General features: G+C 47.1%; 1 protein-coding gene across 2 annotated transcripts in view; it reads left to right on the top strand.

Annotated features, from left to right (window-relative positions):
* Nucleotides 1-22,153, top strand: part of IL17RD (interleukin 17 receptor D) — a 76,697-nt gene extending 54,544 nt beyond the window's left edge. Inside the window, exons 4-13 of one of the 2 annotated variants that reach the window (XM_056804204.1) lie at nucleotides 6,336-6,454; nucleotides 7,277-7,397; nucleotides 8,986-9,030; nucleotides 9,133-9,284; nucleotides 10,172-10,237; nucleotides 11,126-11,180; nucleotides 13,518-13,628; nucleotides 15,512-15,675; nucleotides 16,765-17,674; nucleotides 19,996-22,153. In XM_056804204.1, the coding sequence (XP_056660182.1) occupies nucleotides 6,336-6,454; nucleotides 7,277-7,397; nucleotides 8,986-9,030; nucleotides 9,133-9,284; nucleotides 10,172-10,237; nucleotides 11,126-11,180; nucleotides 13,518-13,628; nucleotides 15,512-15,675; nucleotides 16,765-17,674; nucleotides 19,996-20,108 (1,856 nt within the window). In that variant the 3' untranslated portion in view covers nucleotides 20,109-22,153. Of the gene's footprint in view, nucleotides 1-6,335; nucleotides 6,455-7,276; nucleotides 7,398-8,985; nucleotides 9,031-9,132; nucleotides 9,285-10,171; nucleotides 10,238-11,125; nucleotides 11,181-13,517; nucleotides 13,629-15,490; nucleotides 15,676-16,764; nucleotides 17,675-19,995 lie in introns of both variants that reach the window. The other variant, XM_056804203.1, reaches the window with a different exon arrangement.
* The last annotated feature ends 372 nt before the right edge of the window (nucleotides 22,154-22,525 follow it).

The raw sequence follows: 22,525 nt of genomic DNA, 5'->3' as shown, positions 1-22,525 counted from the left end.
GCTCAGGTAGTAAATATCGGGCATGGGCTTCCCAGTCAGATCTTCTCAGACCAAGCCCAGTGCTCTGCCTCTTTGCAGTGTCTACCCTCTGCCATAAAGTCAGGTAACTTGTCAGTGGTGTTACCGTTTACACATACTTTTAATTCAGATTGCAACCTCAATTTTTTTTTTAACAAATGAGCTCAATACACATGTACATACTTACATATAAAGACATATTTCCTTATAGAGTCCTAGAACAGGGGATCTTGGGCTTTTTTGATGTCATGGAGCCTGTTGGCAGTCTAGGGAAGCCTATGGACCCCTTCTCAAATGACAACTATGTGACTCAGTGGATAGAGCAGTGGACCTGGAGTTAGGACGATCTGAGTTCAATTCCAGCCTCAGACATTGGCTAGCTCTTTGACATTTAGTCTATGTCAGCCTCACTTTCATTATCTGTGAAATGGAGATAATAGCAGCACCTACCTCGAAGGATTGTTGTAAAGATCAATTGAAAAAAAACTACTATAGAAATGCTAGTTATTATCAGTATATGCATAAAATATATAGAATAACAAAGGTAACAAATTCTATTGAAATATTAGATCAAAATATTTTTAAAAACAACTTCAATGAACCCAAAGCCCCCAGGTTTTGGGACAAGATCTCCATATTTGACCAAAACTGCTGGGATAATTGGAAGAGATTAGGTCTAGATCAGCATCTCACACCCTATACCAAGATAAGTTCAAAATGGGTAAATGACTTAAATATAAAGAATGAAATTATAAACAAATTAGGTGAACATAGATTAGTATGCCTGTCAGATCTGTGGGAAAGGAAGGAATTTAAGATGAAACAAGAGACAGAGAAAATTGCAAAATGTAATATGAATGACTTTGATTATATCAAATGAAAAAGGTTTTGTACAAACAAGACCAATGCAACCAAAATTAGAAAGAAAGCAACAAACTGGGAGAACATTTTTATAACAAAACTCTCTGACAAAAGTTTAATTTCCCAAGTATATAAGGAAGTAAGTCAAATTTACAAAACAAGCCATTCCCCAAGGGACACGAATGGGCAGTTTTCACATCATGAAATCAAAACTATCAATAAGCACATGAAAAGTGTTATAAATCCCTCCTGATTAGACAAAACAACTCTGAGGTACCACCTCACACCTAGCAGATTAGCCAATATGGTAGCAAAGGAAAGTAATAAATGTTGGAGAGGATGTGGCAAAATTGGGACAACTAATGCATTGCTGGTAGAGTTGTAAATTGGTCCATCCATTCTGGAAGGCAATTCGGAATTATGTGCAAACTTTAAATGAATACCTACCCTTTGACCCAGCCACAGCACTGCTGGGTTTATACCCCAAAATGATAATAAGGAAAAAGACTTATACAAAAATATTTATAGCTGCATTCTTTGTGGTGGCAAAACATTGGAAAATGAGGGGCTTCCCTTCAATTGGGGAATGGCTGAACACATTGTGGTATATGTTGGTGAATGTAAAAATGGAGACTTGAATCCAGGACTTCAATCCCCAGAAGTCCTTGCTCCACTTCCCCAGAATGCTTTGTAATATCACTGAATTCTCATCTGGGCCGAGAGCAAAAGATTATTTAAAGGGTCTCTGCCGTAGGTGGGGTCTCTTCTCTTCCTGTCTCTGCTGGCAAGCAGACACATCTCATGATGTGAATGAAATTAAATTGGGCCTCTGGGCCCACCTGGCACATGCCTTTCTTTCTTGTATTTTTCTTAAATTCTCAACCTTTGATAAAACTCTAAAAATATAATACTCCTTGCAGAGAGAAACAAATTTCTACCTGCCTCGGTTTCCCCAATTTTTAAATCTTTACATGATGGAATACTATTGTGCTCAAAGGAATAATGAACTGGAGGGATTCCATGTGAACTGGAAAGACCTCCAGAAATTGATGCAGAGAGAAAGGAGTGGAACCAGGAGAACATTGTACACAGAGACTGATACATTGTAGCACAATAGAATGTAATGGACTTCTCTACTAGCAGCAATGCAGTGACCCAGAACAATCCAGAGGAATTTATGAGAAAGATGCTATCCACATCCAGAGAAAGAACTGTGGGAGCAGAAATACATTAGAAAAATATATGCTCAATCACGTAGTGTGATAGGGATTTGATTAGGGTTCTGATGTTAAAGGATTGCTCTCCTGCAAATATGAATAACATGGAAATAGAGTTTGAACAATGATACTTGTATAATCCAGTGGAACTCCTTGTCAGCTTTGGGAGGAGAGAGTAGCAGCGGGGAGGGGGATTATGAATCATATAACCTTGGGAAAATATTCTAAATAAAATTTAAAAAGAATAAGTTCACTGGATAGCTAGGTGGCTCAGTGGATTGAGAGCCAGGCCTAGAAAAAAGGGAGGTCCTGGGTTCAAATCTGGCCTCAGACACTTCCTACTATGTGACCCTGGGAAAGTCATTTAACCCTCATTTCCTAGTCCTTACTGCTCGTCTGCCTTGAAATCAATACATAATATTGATTCTTATATGAAAGGTAAGGTTTGTTTTTTTTTTTAAGTTCACATATCCAGGTTAAGAACTTAAAGTTCAAAGGCATTAATGGGATGGACATTATATTGTTTCAAATCCCACCTCAGACACTAACTTTGTAACCCTGGAGCAGATTACTTAACTTTGAAGCCTCAGTTTTCCTATTGGTAAAAAGAGGGAGTCAGATCCTGGCTTCTAAGGCCCCTTCAGCTCTAAATCTGTGACCCTGCAATTAAGTCCCACAAAGTGAGGGTCAGAATGTGGCACTCCTTTCCCTTCCCTCACTGATAAAGGATATGTACATTGTGCCCATGGGGCATTGGAGTGGCACCATGGGCAGAAGGTTGCAACTTATGGGTAGAGTTTGTGGACTCAAATCCCAAGTATTAGTTCTCACCTTTGTGACCTTGGAGAAGTTACTTCATTTCTCTCAACCTAAGTTTCTTCATGAGTAAAATGGGCAGCTGGACCCTATGTCCTCCAAGGGGACTGTCTGTCTCTGTGTTCCTTTGATTCGGTCATTAGAGAATGAGAGAACTTGATAGGACATGGTGAAGGGAAGAAAAGGGCCTTTCCTATAGCATTCCTGCCCCAGTTAATTGAATGCTATGTGCAAAACCATAAGGCTGCCTCTGGATATAAACATGGTCTCAGCTGGCTTGTTTTTCTTTCTTTTTTTAATTAAGTATAATTAATTAATTTAGAATATTTTTCTATGGTTACCTGATTCATATTCTTTCCCTCCCCCTTCCCATAGCCAACAAGCAATTCCACTGGGTTTTACATGTGTCATTGATCAAGACCCATTTCCATATTATTAGTTGCACCAGGGTGATCATTTAAAGTCTACATCCTCAATCATATCCCCATCGAAACATGTGATCAAGCAGTTGTTTCTCTTCTGCGTTTCTGCTTCCATAGTTCTTTCTCGGGATGTGGATAGCTTCTTTCTCATAAGTCCCTCAGAATTGTCCTAGGTCATTGCATTGCTGCTAGTAGTAAAGTCAGTTACATTCAATTGTGCTACAATGTATCCATCTCTGTGTACGATGTTCTCCTGGTTCTGCTCCTTTTGCTCTGCATCAGTTCACGGAGGTCTTTCCAGTTCACATGGAATCCCTCCAGTTCATTATACCTTTCAGCACAATAGTATTCCATCAACATCAGATACCACAATGTGTTCAGCCATTCCCCAATTGAAGGGCAGCCCCTCATTTTCCAATTTTTTGCCACCACAAAGAGTGTAGCTATAAATATTTTTGTACAAGTATTTTTCCTTATTTATCTCTTTGGGGTCCAAACCCAGCAGTGCTATGGCTGGATCAAAGGGCAGACAGTCTTTTAGCGCCCTTTGGACATAGTTCCAAATTGCCATCCAGAATAGTTGGATCAAACCATCAGCTGTCTTGTTTTCCTGGGAGGGTGTGTGAATGTGAAGCCCTCGCTTCTTTTCTGAGTGCTTTGGGGAGCCATGATTATATTTGTGTAGACATTCCTTCCACTTGATGAAAATCCTGAGAGGCCAGTTGAGTTATGGGGCCTCCCCTTCCTTCTTCCCTCCCCCAAGAAAATCCCTTCCCCGGAGAGCAGCTCTCTGGAGAGGGTCTCTGAGCGTGATCAGATCCGGCCCTTGGGCTTCAGGCCCACCAGCACATCTGGGAACTGACATCGGTAAATGGACGAAGCCTGCTGCCAGGACTATCCAGGATGGTCCTCAGTCTCCAGACAATTCCAACACATCTGGGAAGTGACATTGGTGAAATGGACGGAGCCTGTTACCAGGGCTACCCTGGCTGCCCCTTCAGGCTTGATCAGATCTTCCAGTTTGCATTCTGCCCTCAGAGGCACTGAGGACCAGACCCCCACCACCCTCTGGAAAATAAGGAGGCGGATGTTCAGGGTCGGGTGAAAAGACTTTGGGGCTGTTTCTAAAGGAGTTTGGGATTGGGCAATGAGCTTGCTTGGCTGGGATCGGATGTCCCCAGGACACAAAGCCTGGTGTGTTTGTTCGCCGCGGTGGGGATCTGAGCTTAATCCTCCGGGGAGGTATGTGGTTGGGTGTGCCATAGAAGCTCGGGTGCCCAGGGGTGTGGACACTCCTCTTTCCTGGTTCCCAGCATTTAGCACTTGCCCCCCACCCCCATCCTCACCCCAATGTTCTGTGTTAAAAACGTGTTCCACGTGGCTTCTGAATGTATTTTTTTCATGAAGAATTATAGAAACAATTACAAAGGCAGCTAGGTAACATACTGGATAGAGCTAGACCTGAGTTCAAATCTGGCCTCAGCTACTTATTGGTTGTGTGACCTGGGACAAGTCACTGGGCCAACCTTGTTGGCCTCTGTTTCCTTATCTGGGAAGCAGAAATAATTTCATCTACCTCAGGATTATTGTAAGGGTCAAACACAGTAATACTGCAAGTGCTTTGTAGAACTTCACGTGCTATATGAATGCTAGTTATTCTTAGTATTAATTAATGTTATTAGCATCTAAGTCACTTAATCTTGTCCTAGAAACTAGATTATAAATACAAATAGATAGATTATAAATCACTTGATTACAGATTAAGAAATGCCTATCAAGGGGCAGCTGGGTGACTCGGTGGATTGAGAGCCAGGCCTGGAAATGGGAGGTCCTGGGTTCAAATGTGATCTCAGACACTACCTAGCTATGTGACCCTGGTCTAGTCACTTAACCCCCATTGCCTAGCCCTTACCGCTCTTCTGCCTTGGAACCAATACACAGTACTGATTCCAAGATGGGAGGTGAGGGTTATTTAAAAAATACAAAAGAGTTAATCTCAGTTTCCACATCTATAAAATGGGAACTGTGGTCACTGTACTCCCAAGATTGTTGGGAGGAAAGCACTTGACAAACCTTAGTCTGCCACATCATTTGTCCTTGGCTTGGGACTGTTTTCCAGTAGTGATGATGGGAGTTAGGCTGCTCCCAACACCCACCCTCATATAGGGTCCAGGTGACACGTGGTGAGATGGCCGGATGGGGGAAGCATACAAGCTTCTGGCCAAAGAATGGAGAGAACCTGCCTGGCTCATGCCGAGGGTGAGATGATGCTCTGAGAACAGTAATAGAGATAGCTGACCTGCCAAGCTCTGTATGGGCGCGAGAGACAGAGAGAGCGAGTGCACGTTTCACAGCAATGCTGGGAAGCCGATCCCTGTCCTTATCCCCATTTCACAAGAATAGTTGCTTTTGTTTTTATAAGGCGGCCATCTTCTGCTTTAATTCCTTCATTTTATTGCATGTGTGATATGTGTCTTCTGTCACCACAAGAGCAAAGATGCATCAAAGCATATTGGGGAGGTAGGGAGAAAATCTGAACCCTAAAATGTCAGAAAACAATTGTCAAAAATATTTTCTATGTGGAATAAAAAATAATTAAAAAGATAACAGCTAGCTATAATTATTTTACACATTGGGAAACTGAGGCAGAGGTGATAACTTGGCCAGGGTCCACATAGGTAGCAGATATTCAAGATGGATTTTGAAGTGTGTCTTCTGCCTACAGGTCCAACTCTTTTTCTCCTTTACCATGTTGTGGCATCCGTTTCCCCGGCTTTTTCCCCATTCTTACCATGACCATTCCCCCTTCCCTGTGCCCTGCCACCCCAATCTTCCCTATTCAGCTGTGCCAGCTATGGTAACATTTTCTTTGATATAACGTGTGAGTGGACAGAGATGCTTGTGAAGGGACCAGTAGAAGCCTGTAGTCTTGGAGCAGGAAGGGTGGGTGCTCAGAAGTAATCTGTTTTGCTTTTAACGGGAACCCTTGGCTTTTCCCTAGGCATCGAATTCCTAAAAGGATTTCGGGTGATCCTGGAGGAGCTGAAGTCAGAGGGCCGGCAGTGCCATCAGATGCTCTTGAAGGACCCCAAACAGCTCAACAGCAGCTTTAAAAGAACTGTAAGTCAGTCACCTGTGGCGGACGGCATGCCGTTATTCTTGGGTTTCTGAGAGTTGATGGTTAAGAGAGATGTTGAGTTCACCCCTAATCTATCCAGAAAGAAGGAATTAAACCACAGAGTGAGAAAATGAATCACGGAAACATGGAAAATATTCAGAAATAAAAGAAAGAGATAAAACGGCAGAGGAAGCCGGCTCTGTCCTCCTGGGTACACTCTTCAGCACCTATTTGGGGTAGGTTTAACAAAGAGGAAGCAATGGAAGCTTTGCTCCAGGGTGCCAAACTCTTTGACTTTCAGTGGAGCAAAAACTGCAGAGATTAGCACCCAAGTAGTGAGACTATTTAATTAAAAGAGTAAGTACCTGATGCTGGGCAAGAGTCAGATCTTCCTGCTGCCCGAGAAGTGACCATGATCTGATGTCTTGTGTTCTTTTGCTTTGCCACCATCCCCTACCCCTCTCTCCCTCCACTTACCTCAAGGAAACACAATTTGTATTGTTTATTCCAGCTGTAAAAATCCTTCATGGTATGGGCCTGGGAGAGAGGGGAGGCCATGTGTGTGGGGGGGGGTGCAAAGTCATTTGAACTAGAGTGTTAATAATTGATGGATGTCACTGACCTCAAAGGATACTATTATTGGTGTCTGGCCTGAATCTTTGAGAGACCAGAAATTGGTCTGGAAAGTAGAAAAAACCTTTTCTCCCACTCTGGGAGCACAGACGTCCCATCTCCGGTGGTAGCTCCTTCTCATTGGTCCAGTGAACGTTGGCCGCGTCACTCATTGAATCAACTCACCAAACTTGCCTTTTGCCTTCTTCCAGAGCATGGAATCTCAGCCTTTTCTGAATATGAAATTTGAAACCGACTACTTCGTCAAGATTGTCCCCTTTCCTTCCATTAAGAATGAAAGTAATTACCATCCCTTCTTCTTCCGGACTCGACGTAAGTATGCCTGCCCCTGACTGCCCCCTCTGCCCTCACTGGCCATGGAGGGTCCTTTCTAGGGCTTAGCCAGCAATCCTCTGAGATGAAGCACTCTGGCGTGCAAGCTTGTACCCAGGACTGATCCCTGAAAGTGAGGACGTGGATTGGTTCCCTGTCCCAAGGCAAAGGGCCCAAAACAATGAAAATGGCGCCAGGAGCCAGTGAACTAATGAAGGAACCTCTCCAGTGTTCAGTCCTAGGGTGGCACTCCTCCTTGGGGAAGATCGTCTGGAATCTAGGGTTCAGCTGGGCTGTTATTGGGAGGGGAAAAGAGGAAACGTTGCTTTTTCCTGATAACAATATGTATGTGTATGGGGTGTTCTATAGACAACTTTTAAGACAAATGTCAACTGGATGAGGGAATGCTGGGAGGAGGTAGTGTTTTTTTTCTTTCTGATTGTGTGGAGATTGATTTGAAGCTTCCCTTTCTGTTAGAAGATGTATTAAATCATCCTAACAAATTTTACACCCAATAAATGTAGAAAATAAATCACAGATGCTTGTGCCTTTGGGGCAGCGAGGTGGTGCCATGGAGGGAGCACTGGGCTTGGAATTAGGAAGAGTCATCTTCAAGAGTTCAAATCCAGCCTCAGACATTCTAGCTGTGTGACCCTGAGCAAGTCATTGAACCATGTTTGCCTCAGCTTTCTCATCTGTAAAATGAGCTGGAGAAGGAAATGGCCAGCCACTCCAGTACCTCTGCCAAGGAAACCTCTTTTTCCCAAAGGCTTACGCTGTTTTGGGTCATTTAGAATAAACAGGCCATTTAGAATAAATAGGACAAATGTGCCTTTGGCTATGCTCGTTCTTAGGGAATTGTTTGTACCTAAGAACCGAATCATCCCAAGTGGGAAGTGAATACTGCTCCAATTAAGGAAGACCAGACTTTAATTCCGTCTTGGATGCTTACTAGCTGTGTGGTCCCTCCCAGCCTTGGTTTTCTCATCTGAAAAGTGGGGCTAATAAAAGCGTTCCCCATGAGGTTGCTGCGAAAATAAAAAAGGAGAGTGCGGGCAAAGCCATTTGCAAGCCTCAGAGCTCTGTATAACCACTAGTTCTTCTGAGTTGCAGAGAGGATGCTGGCCTTCGGCAAATGAAATCCCTCATCTCGTCCTTGACCCTGTGATTTTGTCAGTGTGAGGGACTCCTAGTGTGAGGATTCCCTCTGCTGCCCCCATCGCAGCTCAGGTTATGTCGCTGTGGCCCCCAGGGCTCAAGCGGCTTCCCCGGGTAGTATCAGAGGCATCCCAGGAACCCAGGACTTGCCGACCCCAAGCCCAACAACTTCCCTGGCGATGCCATGCTTGTCATTTCACATGTCTCCCCCTAAAGATCAGATCCTCGAGGGGAGAAACGTGGCCTGATTGTCTCTGTAATTCCACAAAGCCCTGCATGTCGAAACACTCAGCTGTCTGTTGCATGATGAATGCACGCGTGCCTGCGCTGCTGCTTTCTCCTGCGCAAAAGCGTGGGCAAAGGATTATTGGTTAAGTTGTGGACAGAATGATGTGACTCCATGTAAGATTTTATCTTTTTCCCTTGATAGCATGTGAATTGCTGCTCCAGCCGGACAACCTGGCCTGTAAGCCTTGTAAGTAAAGCCCCAAAGAGCCTCGGTCCGACCCGTGCCCCCAGAAATTTGCAGAGATTCCCCCATTCCGACCATTCTCATTCTCTATCCTTCCTCCCACAGTCTGGAAGCCCAGGAACCTCAACATCACCCAGCAGGGCCCCAATATGCAGGTGTCCTTCGACCACGCGCCCCACAACTTTGGGTTTCGCTTCTACTATCTTCACTACAAGCTCAAGCATGAAGGTCCCTTTAAACGAAAGATGTGCAGGCAGGTAAGCTGAATGATGGACCTCTAATTCTATCCAGCTGAGCATTTATTGGAGCCACGAAGGGGTGCTCTAGGGCACAGAGCCCAGGCCTGGAGTCAGAAAGACTCGTCATCTTCCTGAGTTCAAATCTAGCCCCAGACACTTGTAAGCTGGGTGACCCTGGGCAAGTCATTTAACCCTCCTCCTCTGTTTCCTTGTCTACAAAAGGAGCTGGAGAAAAATGGCAAGCCATTCCAGTGTCTTTCTTTGTGGCCTCATTTGGGGTTTTCTTGGTGTCAGCCACCACTGAAACAATGGAATAATAAAAGCATTTATTAGGCACCTATGAGGTGCTTCAGGAATACAGAAATGAATTCGGTCCTTCCTCCAAGAAGCCAGTGAGGAGGGGCGATGCCATGTGTAAACAAAGATAGACAAAATAATTTACTCACAAGATATCAACTGGGAAGCCTCTCGTAGGCAACGGTGAAGGAAGGAAGAAGCTCTGGCAGACAGCGTCTCCTGCCTGTTTTTCATCTGCCAGACAGATTGACCTAAATTAAAGCATCATTAAGTGACAAAATGGTACCCGCAAGTCCCCCAAATCCTATTGCTCAGTGGTCTTCCTTTGGCCTCAAATAAGAGGCCAGCTTCTTAGAGGCTGACCATTTCCAGTCATTGAACTCTGATGTGGCAACTCAACCAAAGTGAACTTTTAACAACCAGAGGTGAACAGATTTGTTTGGTTCTTGACCAGATCAACGTCTTCCAGAGAGAATTCTGGAGGCCCTGTCAGTGGTGTTTGCTATGAACTCAGGGAGGAAGGAAGGGCCTTACAGATCTAGAAGAATCTTCAATCCTTTTTTAGGTGAATTTTCAAATATGTGTATATATATTTTATTATATTGCAGGAACAGAATTCAGAGATAACCAGCTGCACTCTTCAGAATGTGTCTCCAGGAGATTATATAATTGAGGTATGACGGCTAAAACTATTCATTGGCATTCAGGAAGATGAATAGGCTTCACCTTTGACAATAGATATTTATTGGCTATCTTTCATTTTATATCATGGATCCATGAGAGAGGAGGAGGAAGCTCCGACACTGCATGAGAATCATGTGTCTTTGAAGCGTTTCAATCCAGTTCCGAGTTTGTTTTCCTCAGTTTCCTTATCTGGAATACAATAGATATTTGTTGCCGTCTTTTGTTTTATATGGTGGACCCAAAGCTGGTCTTGCTATGAACTTTCCCAGTTTCCTCATCTGTCAATTAATGGGAATGGACTAATTAGATGTCACACAGCAAAACACCCAGACTAGAACCCCTAACCAGATTAAAATCCAATTGGGAAGTGTTCAACAAAATTGAGATAAAATATACTAGAACCCAGGTAATACTAATTTGAGATTTTCTAAGTCAATATGAATGGGGACATTGTTTGAGTTCACACCACTGGGCTAGACGAGCTCTTTTCATCCTTCTAGTCCTATATATTTCTATATACTCTATATTTCTCTTCTATATAATTATTCTATATTTCTATTCTCTATCATTCTATTCAAGACTTAAACTCAATCCCAGAGTGATCTCCAAATATTTATCAGTCAACAATCCTGGGGTTTCTATTTCTAAAGCGCAGTGCATTACTTTTCCTTCCTTTACCTGCCCCTGCATAGGTGGTAAAAGGAAAGAAATGGACATTTTCTCCCTACTCAGTTTCATCCTGGGTGCGGCGAGTGCTTATTTGCAAGGGTATTCATTCCCATGGGCACAGGATGAAAGAGAGAAGCTATGGTTTTTAGAACTGGGAGAGTGGATGGGTGTAATTGAGTTGACTCACTTGAGTCTTATCTCCCTTCTAGCTCTTGGATGACACGAATACAACCAGAAAAATGATTCATTATGCCTTAAAGCCAGGTAAGCAATCTATTCTCTCTGGGGAATCATGGTGTGGATCACCTCTTGGGAAACATCCACCAAATCCAATTAAAAAAAATTTAAACCTTATCTTCTGACTTAGAATCAATATTAAGTAGGTGTTCCAGGGCAGAAGAGCGATAAGGGCTAAGCCATTGGGGTTAAGTAACTTGCCCAGAATCACACAACTAGGAAGTGTCTGAGGTCACATTTGAACCCAGGACTTCCTGTCTCCAGGCCTGACTCTCTATCCACTAAGCCGCCTAGCTGCCCCTCTGGTTTGTTTTTTGGAAAGAGTTTGTTACTGCACGTAAGACTTTGGGGAAGTCAGTTCTCTGTGAAAACAGGATTGTCTGACGGCGTGTGACTTCCTTTCTTAATCCTACCAGCCAGATCGCAGTTGAGAAAGGAAGGAGGGTCTGATGCTGCATTTCCTACATCCTTTTGTTGTGGTCCCAAAAGTATGTGCCATCATAAAACACAGAGCTGGAAGGCTAGAATCCTGGTTTGAGAGACAGAATCGGGGAACAGATCCAGGGACGGAGGGCGACAAAGGCTTCCCTCCTCCTGGCAGAGACCAAGGGACTCAGCACCCTGAATGGGACAGATGTGGGGACATGGCCCCAGATGGGCTTTCTTTTGCTCCAGATGTTTGGGGTTTTTCCCAGCGGGTAGAGAATGAGGGCAGAGTGGGCAGGAAAGTCTAAATGAATGTAAATAAAGCTTTGGCGCTTAGGACTGGCACGTACATCCCAGGTCAGACCGTGGTCGACTTTGGCTTTGCCTCTGCTGGGGTTCAGGCTTTTCATGCTTCAAGGCTGTTGGGGTTGGTAACTTCTAAAGCTCTTCTGCACCTCAGAGCGACTCGCCATCCTAACAGATTCTCCCTGGCGAGTCATGCGGGTTCCTGAGTCACCAAGAGTTGGAAGGGACTTTGTAAAGCCTCAGGAATAACTTAAAACCAGCGTGGCACAAGAGAAAGGCAACGGGCTGGGAGTCAGGGGGCTCGGTTCGAATCCCTGCTTTGCTGGACTGCCTGGGCGCTCTGGGACGAGTCAGCCTGTCTGGCCCTCGATTGGAAAGTGACAGTATGGTGGAGTTGGTGGTCTCTGGGGTCCTGTTCCCCTTGAGGGTGATGGACCTATACATAGAAAGGTTTTCGGCTATTTTTGGAGGGAGTTCGGTGTACCGATGAATAATCATCATCATGGTGGTGATGATGGCCAAGTGTTAATGTAGCACTTTTAAGGTTTGTAAACATTGTTACTAAAATCAATACATTGTTAGATATTATTTATATCACTGTTATCTCACTCGATCTCCCAACAACCCAGCAAAGTAGATGCTCTTGGGTTAAAAGTGATGTCTTTCCTAGGGTCTTAGGTAGTGAGGGTCTTGAGGCAGGATTTGAACTCACATCTTCTGACTCCAAGTCTCCTGTGTCACCTGGCTGTCAACAAGTGGGAGAGCAGAGAGAAGAACTAAGTTTGGAGTCAAGAGACTTGAACACAGTTCTTGGGTTCATTCCCTTCTAATTGTATGCCAGTTTAACACGGCCTTTTAGCACCCTGAACTCCATTTTCTTTATAAAATGAGAGAAATGATGATTGATAGAATCATGATAAAATGGTTATAATGAGTGATAATTATGATAATAATGGTAATTATAATAATGAAGATGATCATTATAATGATGGTGAGGGGGAGGGAAACAAGGGGGCTCAGTGGGGGGTGGAGAGCCATCCTAGAGACAGGAAGTCCTGGGTTCAAATGTGACCTTAGACACATCCTAGCCAAGTGACCCTGGACAAGTCATTTAATCCTCATGATAGCCCTTACTGCTTTTCTGCCTTGGAACCAATACACAATATTGATCCCAAGAGGGAAGGGAAGGGGTTAAAAATGATGATGATGATGGTGACGGTGACATAAAGATGATTATAATTATAATGGCGGCACTTACAATCATGAGAACTAAAGTAATGATGGTGATCGTGACAATCTAATGATAACTTTTATGATAGTGATAACAAATAATGTGATGATAATGGTGGCAATTATAATTTTGGTGATAACAGAAGTAATAACAATCGTCACTGTCATGATGATGATCATGTGATTGTGGTTATAATTATTATGATCATCTTTCTAATGACGATGGTAATGATGATGATTATAACTAGAATAATGATTATGATGGTGACTGGTTGGAGAGGAGCAAAGTGCTTTGAGATCCTTAAGTCTTTAGAAAGGTGATGGTGGGGGCGGCTCCTGGGGGGTCTTCTTGCTTGGCATGCCTGATACCCGAGGGCTCTTCTCTCTGTTTTTGAACCCTAGTGCATTCTCCCTGGGCTGGACCCATCCGGGCCATCGCCATCACGGTCCCATTGGTCGTCATCTCCGCCTTTGCAACGCTCTTCACAGTGATGTGTCGCAAGAAGCAGCAAGGTAGCCCCTGGTTCTTGGCTCCCCTTTGGGGAGGGATGAGGCAGTGGGAGCTGGGGAGAGGTCCCTGAGCGGTGTTTGTGGCCAGCTTGGCCACTTGCCCACTCTAGGGAGGCCACCCGTCATGAGCCATTGCTCTTCTGTGGAATAGAGCGAACACACCGTGCAGACTCTGAGTCGTCAGGCTTACAGCTGAAGCACTGATGATAGAAACGCTTTCCCAGGAAACCACAGTTCAGTGAAATCACAGGCTTGGACCCAAAAACTGACAAGGCACTGTGGTAGCCCTGAGAGCCCCCCCAAACCCTGGCCTCTGCTCTCAGGGCCCCAGTCTTCTTCTGAGAGGATGATTAAAACAAGAGCTAATATTGACAGAAACACTTTCAGTTTGTGCCATTAGACTGGAAGCTCCTTGAGGGCAGAGACTGTCTTTTGCTCTTTTTTTTCTATCCCCAGGGCTTGGTGCAATGCCTAGCACATAGTAGGTGCTTAATCAGTGTTCATTGATTAGTATTAAGGGAAAGAGATTTGCATCTTTGATTTTGTGAGTGTTAAGTCTTATATCAACCTTTTGAAGTAGATGCTGTTATTTATCCCCATTTTACAAAAGGAGAAACTAAGACAAAGAGGTTAAGTGACTTGCGTAGGGTTGTATAGTTGGTAAATGCCAGAGGCTACATTTGAACTCTGCTCTTCCTGATTCCAGCCCCAGCACTCTTCCTACTATACCATCTAACTTCTTCTAGACCTAAAATCATGCCTTCTGATCAGGAAATACAAGATCATTTGAGGAGAGAAAAAACACCAAAATGGAAGTAGAGGTGGGATGGGGAGAGGATCTAAGTTGGCTTCCTGGAGGAGGTGATCCCTGAGCTGACTTTGAAGGAATCCTAAGGGGCTGAAATGAGGAGGTAGAGCTTCTTGGGGGCATGAACTGTTGGTTTTTGTCTCTGTAACTCCACATAATGACATACTTAATAATTGCTTTTGCATTAAGTAGAGCAGCCAGGTGGCTCAATGGATGGAGAGGCAGACCTAGAGACAAGAGGTCCTGGGTTCAAATGTGGCCTCAGATATGTCCTGGTTGTGTGACCCTGGACCAGTCACTTAACCCTCTATTACCCCTAGCCCTTCCTGCTCTTCTGCCTTGGAACCAATGCACCATATTGAGTCTAAGACAGAAGGTGAGGATGGAAGCGTCATTGGATGATAGTTGATGGGATTTCAGAGCTTCTGCATCCTGTCAGTGTAGACATGCTACTCATTCCAGCTGGGGGGACGTGTAGACTTGCAGAGTGCCCTGATTGACTTCAGGCTCCCCGGTCTCTAAAAGTTCTCCCAAAGTTCAGCCAAAAGTTGGTTCCCATCTTTTATGGCGAGTGTCTTGAGAAAGGGGCACTGGCGCCCTCTGGTGGCCACCGGCCATCTTTGCCCTCCTTTTTGCTGCCCAGCCTCAGAGCTCTCGGATCCACCATCCCCTTCAGCCAGGGGAAAGTGGTCATGGGAAGGCCTGCTGGATTGGGGGGGCAGGGGGGGCTGCCTCTCATGGGAAAAGCCTGAGCTGTTTTCCCTTTCCTTTTTAGAGGAATTTTGTCCCGATGTTTTCACTTTGTCCTCACCATTCTTTCCCCTTCCTCCTCCTCCTCCTCCTCCTCCTCATCCTCCCAGAGATGTCCCATGGAACAAAGAGTGTTTTTTAAAGATAGAAAAAGAAGAGGAGCAAAGTCAGGCCAAGGGGGCAGGACAGGGAGAAGGTCCAGAATGGGGCGTCATCCACCACCCCCAGACAGACTCCAGGGGTTCGTCCTCAGGGGAAGGAGAAGTGTTGCCGCCGGGTGCCAACCGTGTCTTCTTTTTCACTTTAGAAAATCTATATTCACATTTAGATGAGGAGAGCTCCGAGTCGTCCACGTACACGGCCGCGGCCCCCAGCGAGAGGCTCCATCCTCGGCCCAAAGTCTTCATCTGCTACTCCAGCAAAGACTGCCAGAAACACATGACGGTCATCCAGTGCTTTGCCTACTTCCTTCAGGACTTCTGTGGCTGCGAGGTGAGCTGCTGCCCCTCTTATCCCTAGACCAGCCCTTTAAGAACTCAAACACGACCCTCCTGCCCTCTTTTCCTTCTCTCTTTCTGAAATAAAACCTCTACCTTCTGTCTTGGTAGCAGTTTGAAAACTGAAGAGCCCAGAGGCCAGGTCATTGGGGTTAAGTGACTTGCCCAGGGTCACACCACTAGGCAGTGTCTGAAGCCAGACAAGTCCTCCCAACTCCAGGGCTACCTAGCCGCCCCTTCCCATGTCCTCTTGGCTCTACTCTAAGCCCATTTATCTTAGAGTAGTGCCTCTTAACCTGCTGTCCAATTACTTGGCTTTGTAAATATTCTGATAACTCTACGTCACTGTTTCCTTCTCTTTGACATCCTCCCTCCGATTGTACTTTACGCATTTTAGAACCGTTATTCTAAGGTGTCCAGAGGCTTTACCAGTTGTCTAAGGGGTCCATGTCACAAAGGACAGGAATACTTGTCTTCCAGGAAGTCTCAGGCCCTTTTTAATGTATGCTCTAAGCTGTCTAGTTCCCAAGCCCGAAGCCCATCCTTCATTCTGATTCCTCCGGAATTGTGCAATTTGGGAAGGATTTAAAAGACCCGACCTAGAATAAGACTGCAAAGAGCTGCTCCATCTTCAGGTTTATTCTTGAGATTGGCTCCCCTCCTGGGTTTGGTTTGTTGAGCCAAGGCAATGACAGGATTGGATTCCTGTTGTCCCCTTTCAGCACATGATTCCTTCCTCTTCCTCACCTTGTCTGGCCAGCAGGCACTCCCAGACATCCATGCCTACATCACTAGTGCTCTGGCCAGTGGTCATGGAGGGAACCAGCCAAGTGGCACCTGGCCACCTCTGGGTCTGGAGCAACGCTTCATGGACCTCCAGATGCGTCAGAATTCCCATCAGAGATTCCCTTTTCCCCTCCATTCAGGGGTCTTCCGACTAGAGTGACAATGGCAAGATGGAAGAATGTACCCTAATTCCACGTCATCGAGTGTTGTGTCTCCCCCTCCCTTCCCTTCTTCTTCTGGTAGAGCATATTCTTGTGATTCATTTGAGTTTCTTCCCCGGCTTCCCTTTGCCCCATAGGTTGCCCTGGACCTGTGGGAAGACCGCCAGATCTGCAGGGAAGGGCAGAAGGAGTGGGTCACCCAGAAGATCCGGGAGTCCCAGTTTGTCATCGTCGTGTGTTCCAAGGGGATGAAGTACTTTGTGGAGAAGAAGAGCTGTCGGCACAGGGGAGGGCGGCGAGGCTCGGGGGGCTCCGGGGATGGAGGCGAGCTCTTCCTGGTGGCCGTGGCCGCCGTGGCTGAGAGACTCCGCCAGGCCAAGCAGAGCTCAGAGGAGCTGGGCAAGTTCATCGCCGTCTACTTTGATTACTCGTGCGAGGGTGACGTTCCCGGAGTCCTGGATCTGAGCACCAAATACAAGCTCATGGATCAACTCCCCCAGCTCTATTCCCATCTACACTCGCGGTATGCCGGCCCGCCAGATGCGGACCTCTACCCTGCCAACCTCAGCAAGAGAAATTACTTTCGGAGCAAGTCGGGGCGCGCTCTGTATGTGGCCATCTGCAACATGCACCAGTTTATCGATCAGGAGCCCAACTGGTTTGAGAAGCAGTTCCTCCCTTTCCCTCCTCCCCTACCGCATCACCAGGATCCCATCCTAGAGAAATTTGACTCTGGTTTGGTGCTGAATCAGGCGGCAGAAGCCGCTGTCCTCGGTGCTGGCGCTCCAGACCCTCATCCGCTCCTGCCCCGCTTAAGCCTGGAAGAAGATCTGGTCTCCCAGGACATGCATGATGGCAGCTGCGTTCTCCGGCCCTTGCTGCACACGGTGAAGGCAGTCAGTCCTCCCGATATGCCTAGGGATTCGGGCATCTATGACTCTTCCGTGCCATCATCAGAGCTGTCGCTGCCTCTGATGGAAGGACTTTTGATAGACCAAATGGAGACCTCTTCTATCACGGGAAGCGTCTCCTCTTCTTCAGGCTTAGGTAAGTTCATTTATCAGACTTCAGTTTATTTATTAACCTATTCATTTATCCCACTAAGCGGGCCCTGGGCAGATAGGAGGCACATGGATAGAGCACTGGGTCTGGAGGCAGGAAGACCTGAATGCAAATCCAGCCTCAGATACTTCCTGGCTGTGTCCCTGGGCAAGTCACTTAGCCCTGTTGGCCTCTGTTTTCTCACCTGTAAAATGAACTGGAGAAGGGAAATGCAACGTGCTCTAGTATCTCTGCCACGAAAACCCTTTGGGGTTTGGAGTGTGTGGCAGTCAGGGACGGGCTTCCCCGGGAGGTGGAAACGGAGCTGCGCTTCGGAGCCCCGAGAAGTACCCTCTGGCCATGGGGTACAGTCCGGGCAAAGGAACACGGGTGGGAGACGCACTCTCGCGCCCAGGGAACGGCAAGCAAACGGGTTTGACGAGGCCAGAGAGTGCAGAAAGACAGAGAAGGGGCAATGAGACGGAAATCGCTGGGAAGAGATCCAGCCGAGGGCTGTGGGGGTCCTCCTGGGTCATCGGGAGCCAGGAAAGGGACGGGCCAGAGGAGGCTGCGCTGGGCCCATTCTGGAGTGACGTGGTGGGTAGGGAAGCTTTATTCCTTGGGGATAATTTGTGCCCATCTTGATTTATTTAAATGGCGTGCCCAAGTGAGCCAGACAGCCTCGTGTGTGTGCGTGTGCCACGCGCGTGTGACACGCCTGCCTCTGGGTTCTCAGCCAAGAGGGACTCTCTCTAGGTTTTAGCATCACCGAGAGCTCTCGTGCCGAGTTCGGAGGCGCTCCTTTTAGGAAGGCACTTGTTGCCCTCAGTGGCCCCGGAAAGCTTCCATCATTTGGTCAAGTGGAGCTCATACGGAGCTCAGAGTTCGAGGGCGCTGTCCGCTCTGGGCCTTTGCTTTTCAGAATTGTGTTTTAATAGGAAACGGACTTATCTGTGAACTTCGGGGCTCCCCAGGCAGGGTGTAAGCTTCTGGAGGTCAGGAAGTCGCCTCCCTTTTATATTTATATTCACAGTACCCAGCCTCAGACGCTGACTGGCTGTGTGATCCTGGGCAAGTCACTTCACCTTGATGAGCCAGAGAAGGAATGGCCAAGCGCCCCAGTATCTTTGCCAAGAAGACCCCAAATTGGACATGACTGAAATGACGGAAAAATACCCAGCCCCGTGGGCTTTAGTAAGGCAACGAGGTGCCACGGTGCTGGGAGTCAGGAAGATCTGAATTCAAATTCTGCCCCAGACACGAGCTGTGGGACGCTAGCAAGTCATTTCTCCCGGCTTGCCTCAGTTTCCCCCTCTGTCACATGGGGATTATAATAGGGCTACCTCCCAGAGTTGTTGTAAGAATGAAATGAAACAATAACTGAAACATTTGGCCCAGCAAGTGTTACACAAATATTATGTATTATCCTATCGATAAAATCACAAGCTAATCCCTCTCCATTGACTTTCCAGAGAGCTTTTTCTTTCTTTTTCCTTTTTTTAACCCCTTGCCCTCCGCCTTAGAATCAATACTATGGATTGGTTCCAAGGGCCCGGCCGTCTAAAGAGCTTTACGGTTTGTGACTCACTTTCCTCCCTCCCAGAGATTAGGACCCCCATTTTACAGATGAGAAAGCCTGAGGCTGGGAGGCTCAGCAGGGCCTGAAGTCGATGAACCCTGGGCTGGATTTCCAATTCTCAATGACATCAGTTCAGTTTGGCAAGAATTCACAAAGCCCCTATTCAGATCCTGCACTGAGCGAGGCTCTGGGGGTGGGATGGGGTGCAAAGCCAGAAACAAGACCGCTCTGACCCTCAGAAAGCTTCCAGTCTGCTCAGCCAGTCATTACACTTAAAAAAGTTTATTTATTACAAAAAATAAGGGGGAATCTGGGTGGCTCAGTGGTCAGAGCCAGGCCTTAGAGACGGGAGGTCCTGGGTTCAAACCTGGCCTCAGACACTTCCCAGCTGTGTGACCCTGGGTAAGTCACTTGACCCCCATTGCCTAGCCCTGACCACCCAATACACAGCCAATACATAGTATTGACCCTAAGACGGAAGGTGAGGGGTTAAAAAACATTTGTGAGTGCCAGCGCCGGGGGCAAAAAAGGAGATAAGAGACAGTTGTTGGCCTCGAGGTGCTTACAGTCTCCTGGGAGAAAAGTGCAGGCGCTCATGTGAAAATATACAAGACACGCATGAAGTCATGGAGGGGCACCGTGACTTAGCAAGCAAGAGTCCAGCCTCCTGTTCCCAGGGACTCTGCTGGCCCTGGGAGGGAGGGCCGGGCCGCTTCCCCGCCTTACCGCTCTTCTTCCTGTTCTCCAGGTGAAGAGGAGCCTCCTGTCCTCCCCTCCAAGTGCATCGATGCTGGAGCCTGCAAAGCCGCACTCAGCGGGCACGGGTTCACCGACGAACTCCCGGCGCTCGGCCCCTTATAACCTGAGGAGGATTCTAATGCATTGCCACTTTAGCCACAGGACGCCCCGGCCCCGCCGCCTGGCCTACTTGAAGGAACTCGAACCCTGTGTCTGGAGGCTTCTGGCCAGTCCTCGTCCCGGCCCTTTGGGCCTGGAAAAGCCCTCGTCTGCAGACTCTCGGGCAGCTCCCCATCCCCGTTTTCCCAACTTAAGAGAATTCCTTTGACCCACATTCACACCTTATGCTCAGAACCAATAAGAATCCTTGGATTTGGGGCATCTTCCCCAGCCGGAGCCCAAGGAAGGAGAGGAGTTGTGGAGGAGGGGAGAAAGATGGGGACCCGCCCTCGTGACGTCTCTAGACCCACGTGGTGCTACTCAGCTGAAAAGAGAGATGGGAACGGCCCCCTTTGACGTTGGAAGGATGGACGGAACAAAAGCCTTTCATGGGACAGACGCAGGCTTTAACTTTTGATAAAAGTCACAGGAATGTTCAGCCCCATCCACATCACTCACACACACACTCACACACACACTCACGCGCACACACACACACACTCACACACACACACTCACGCACACACACACACACGGGCCTTGGAGGTGGTAGAATTTGTCCTGCATTTGGAGGCTGGAGGCTGCCACTGACTACCTGGGTGGCCTTTAATCAGCTCTTGAACCCCTGCTCTGGGCTTCAGTTTCCTTCTAAGGAATGATGGGGTTGGAGGAGATGACCTCTGAACCCCCCCTTCTAGCCCTAAGTCGATGATCGTATGAGACACGAGCCATTGGAAATGTGTGTTGGGATGCGGCCTTCCTCCAGGTCTCCTTCCGTCCAAGATTCTGGGTGCATAAACCCACAAAGTCACAGGTGCATACCTTGTATAACTAGAGCTAAAAAGAGTCTCAGTTGGAAGAGACCCCAGTGGTCCCTTCTCCAACCCGTCTGGCCCGACTATCAGTGCCGCCATATTGTCAAGTTCTCCTTCCAGCCTCTGCCTGAAGACCAGCAGTAGAGTGGGGCCCCGACCCTCCACACTGGGACGGCTCTGCTCCTTAGGACGCTTTTCCCAACTTGAGTCTAAATCCTGTTCTCCATAATGTCTGCGTCTCTTTCCTAGTGTCTGCCCTCTGGGGCCAGGCAGAGCCGGCGAATCCTCCTTCCACAGGACAGTCCTTCATGTGCCTAGAGACAGCTTCTTTCCCCCAGATTTAGCCTTTTTTCTTCTACTGGCCTCCAGGGCTGCTGGCCCCCATGTTCCGAGGCGCCCTGCCTGCCAGTCCTTGAGCCCCTGGATCTTATTCACCGGAAACATTCCTCGTCTGACCTTCGCTCATCAACCTGTATTTGGGGAGTTGATTTTTTCAGCTGGCGGCCAACTTTATCCCTATTAAATTTTAGCTTACTTGAGCCTGTTGGGGTTTTGTTGAATCCCATCTTCCAGGGTGATAGCTGGCCCTCTCAGCGTGCAGTCATCTGCCAGAAGTCCTCCTTTGCTTCCTTTAAATCACTGATAAGGCCAATCAAGAAAGGGACACGGCCAGAGTTCTGGGGCCCTTTGCCTTTCCCATTGACTGTGACCCACTCATGACTACTCTCTAAGCCCCAGCGATTCAGGCCCAAATTCTCCATTCATCCCACATCTTCCCATCTTATCCGTAAGTAGAGCATAACTCATTAAATGTTCTGCTCACGTCTAGGCAGATTATGTCTTTGGTCTTCCTGTGGCATACAGGCCTGTTTAACGTTGTCGGGAAAGGAAATGAGATTAGTCTGGCATGACCTGCTCGATGAAGCCATGGTTCACAAACCATCTTTTTAGGATTCTATTACAGAACATTGCTAGGAAGGTCATTCTCTCTCTCTCTCTCCTCTCCTCTCTCTCTCTCTTTCTCTCTCTCTCTCTTTCTCTCTCTCTCTCTTTCTCTCTCTCTCTCTCTCTCTCTCTCTCTCTCTCTCTCTCTCTCTCTCTCTCTCTCTCTCTCTCTCTCCCTCTCTCCCTCTCTCCCTCTCTCCCTCTCTCCCTCTCTCCCTCTTCCTCCCTCCCTCTCTCTCCTCTCTCTCTCTCTCTCTCTCTCTCTCTCTCTCTCTCTCTCTCTCTCTCTCTCTCTCTCTCCTCTTTCTCTCTCTCTCTCTCTCTCTCTCTGTCTGTCTGTCTCTGTCTCTCTCTCTGTATCTCTCCTCTCTCCTCTCTTTCTCCTTCCTTCCCTCCCTCATTTCTTTAGTTCAAACTCTTTCCCCTTCCATTTTCTTCCTACTCCTGTCCTATATTAGAAGGAAAAAAAATAACAAAATTCTTATCAGAAATACACGTAGTCCAGTAGAATAGATTCCTGCATTGGTTGTGCCCCCAAAATATAGGTCTCATTCCTCAAGCAGTCAGTCCATCAGCTTCATCAGGTGGTGCATCGCATGCTTCACCAGTCTTCCTCCAGGG

Source organism: Monodelphis domestica, chromosome 7 (assembly GCF_027887165.1).
Source record: "Monodelphis domestica isolate mMonDom1 chromosome 7, mMonDom1.pri, whole genome shotgun sequence".
Taxonomy (NCBI): Eukaryota; Metazoa; Chordata; class Mammalia; order Didelphimorphia; family Didelphidae; genus Monodelphis; species Monodelphis domestica.
This window is presented reverse-complemented; position numbering and strand designations above follow the sequence as displayed.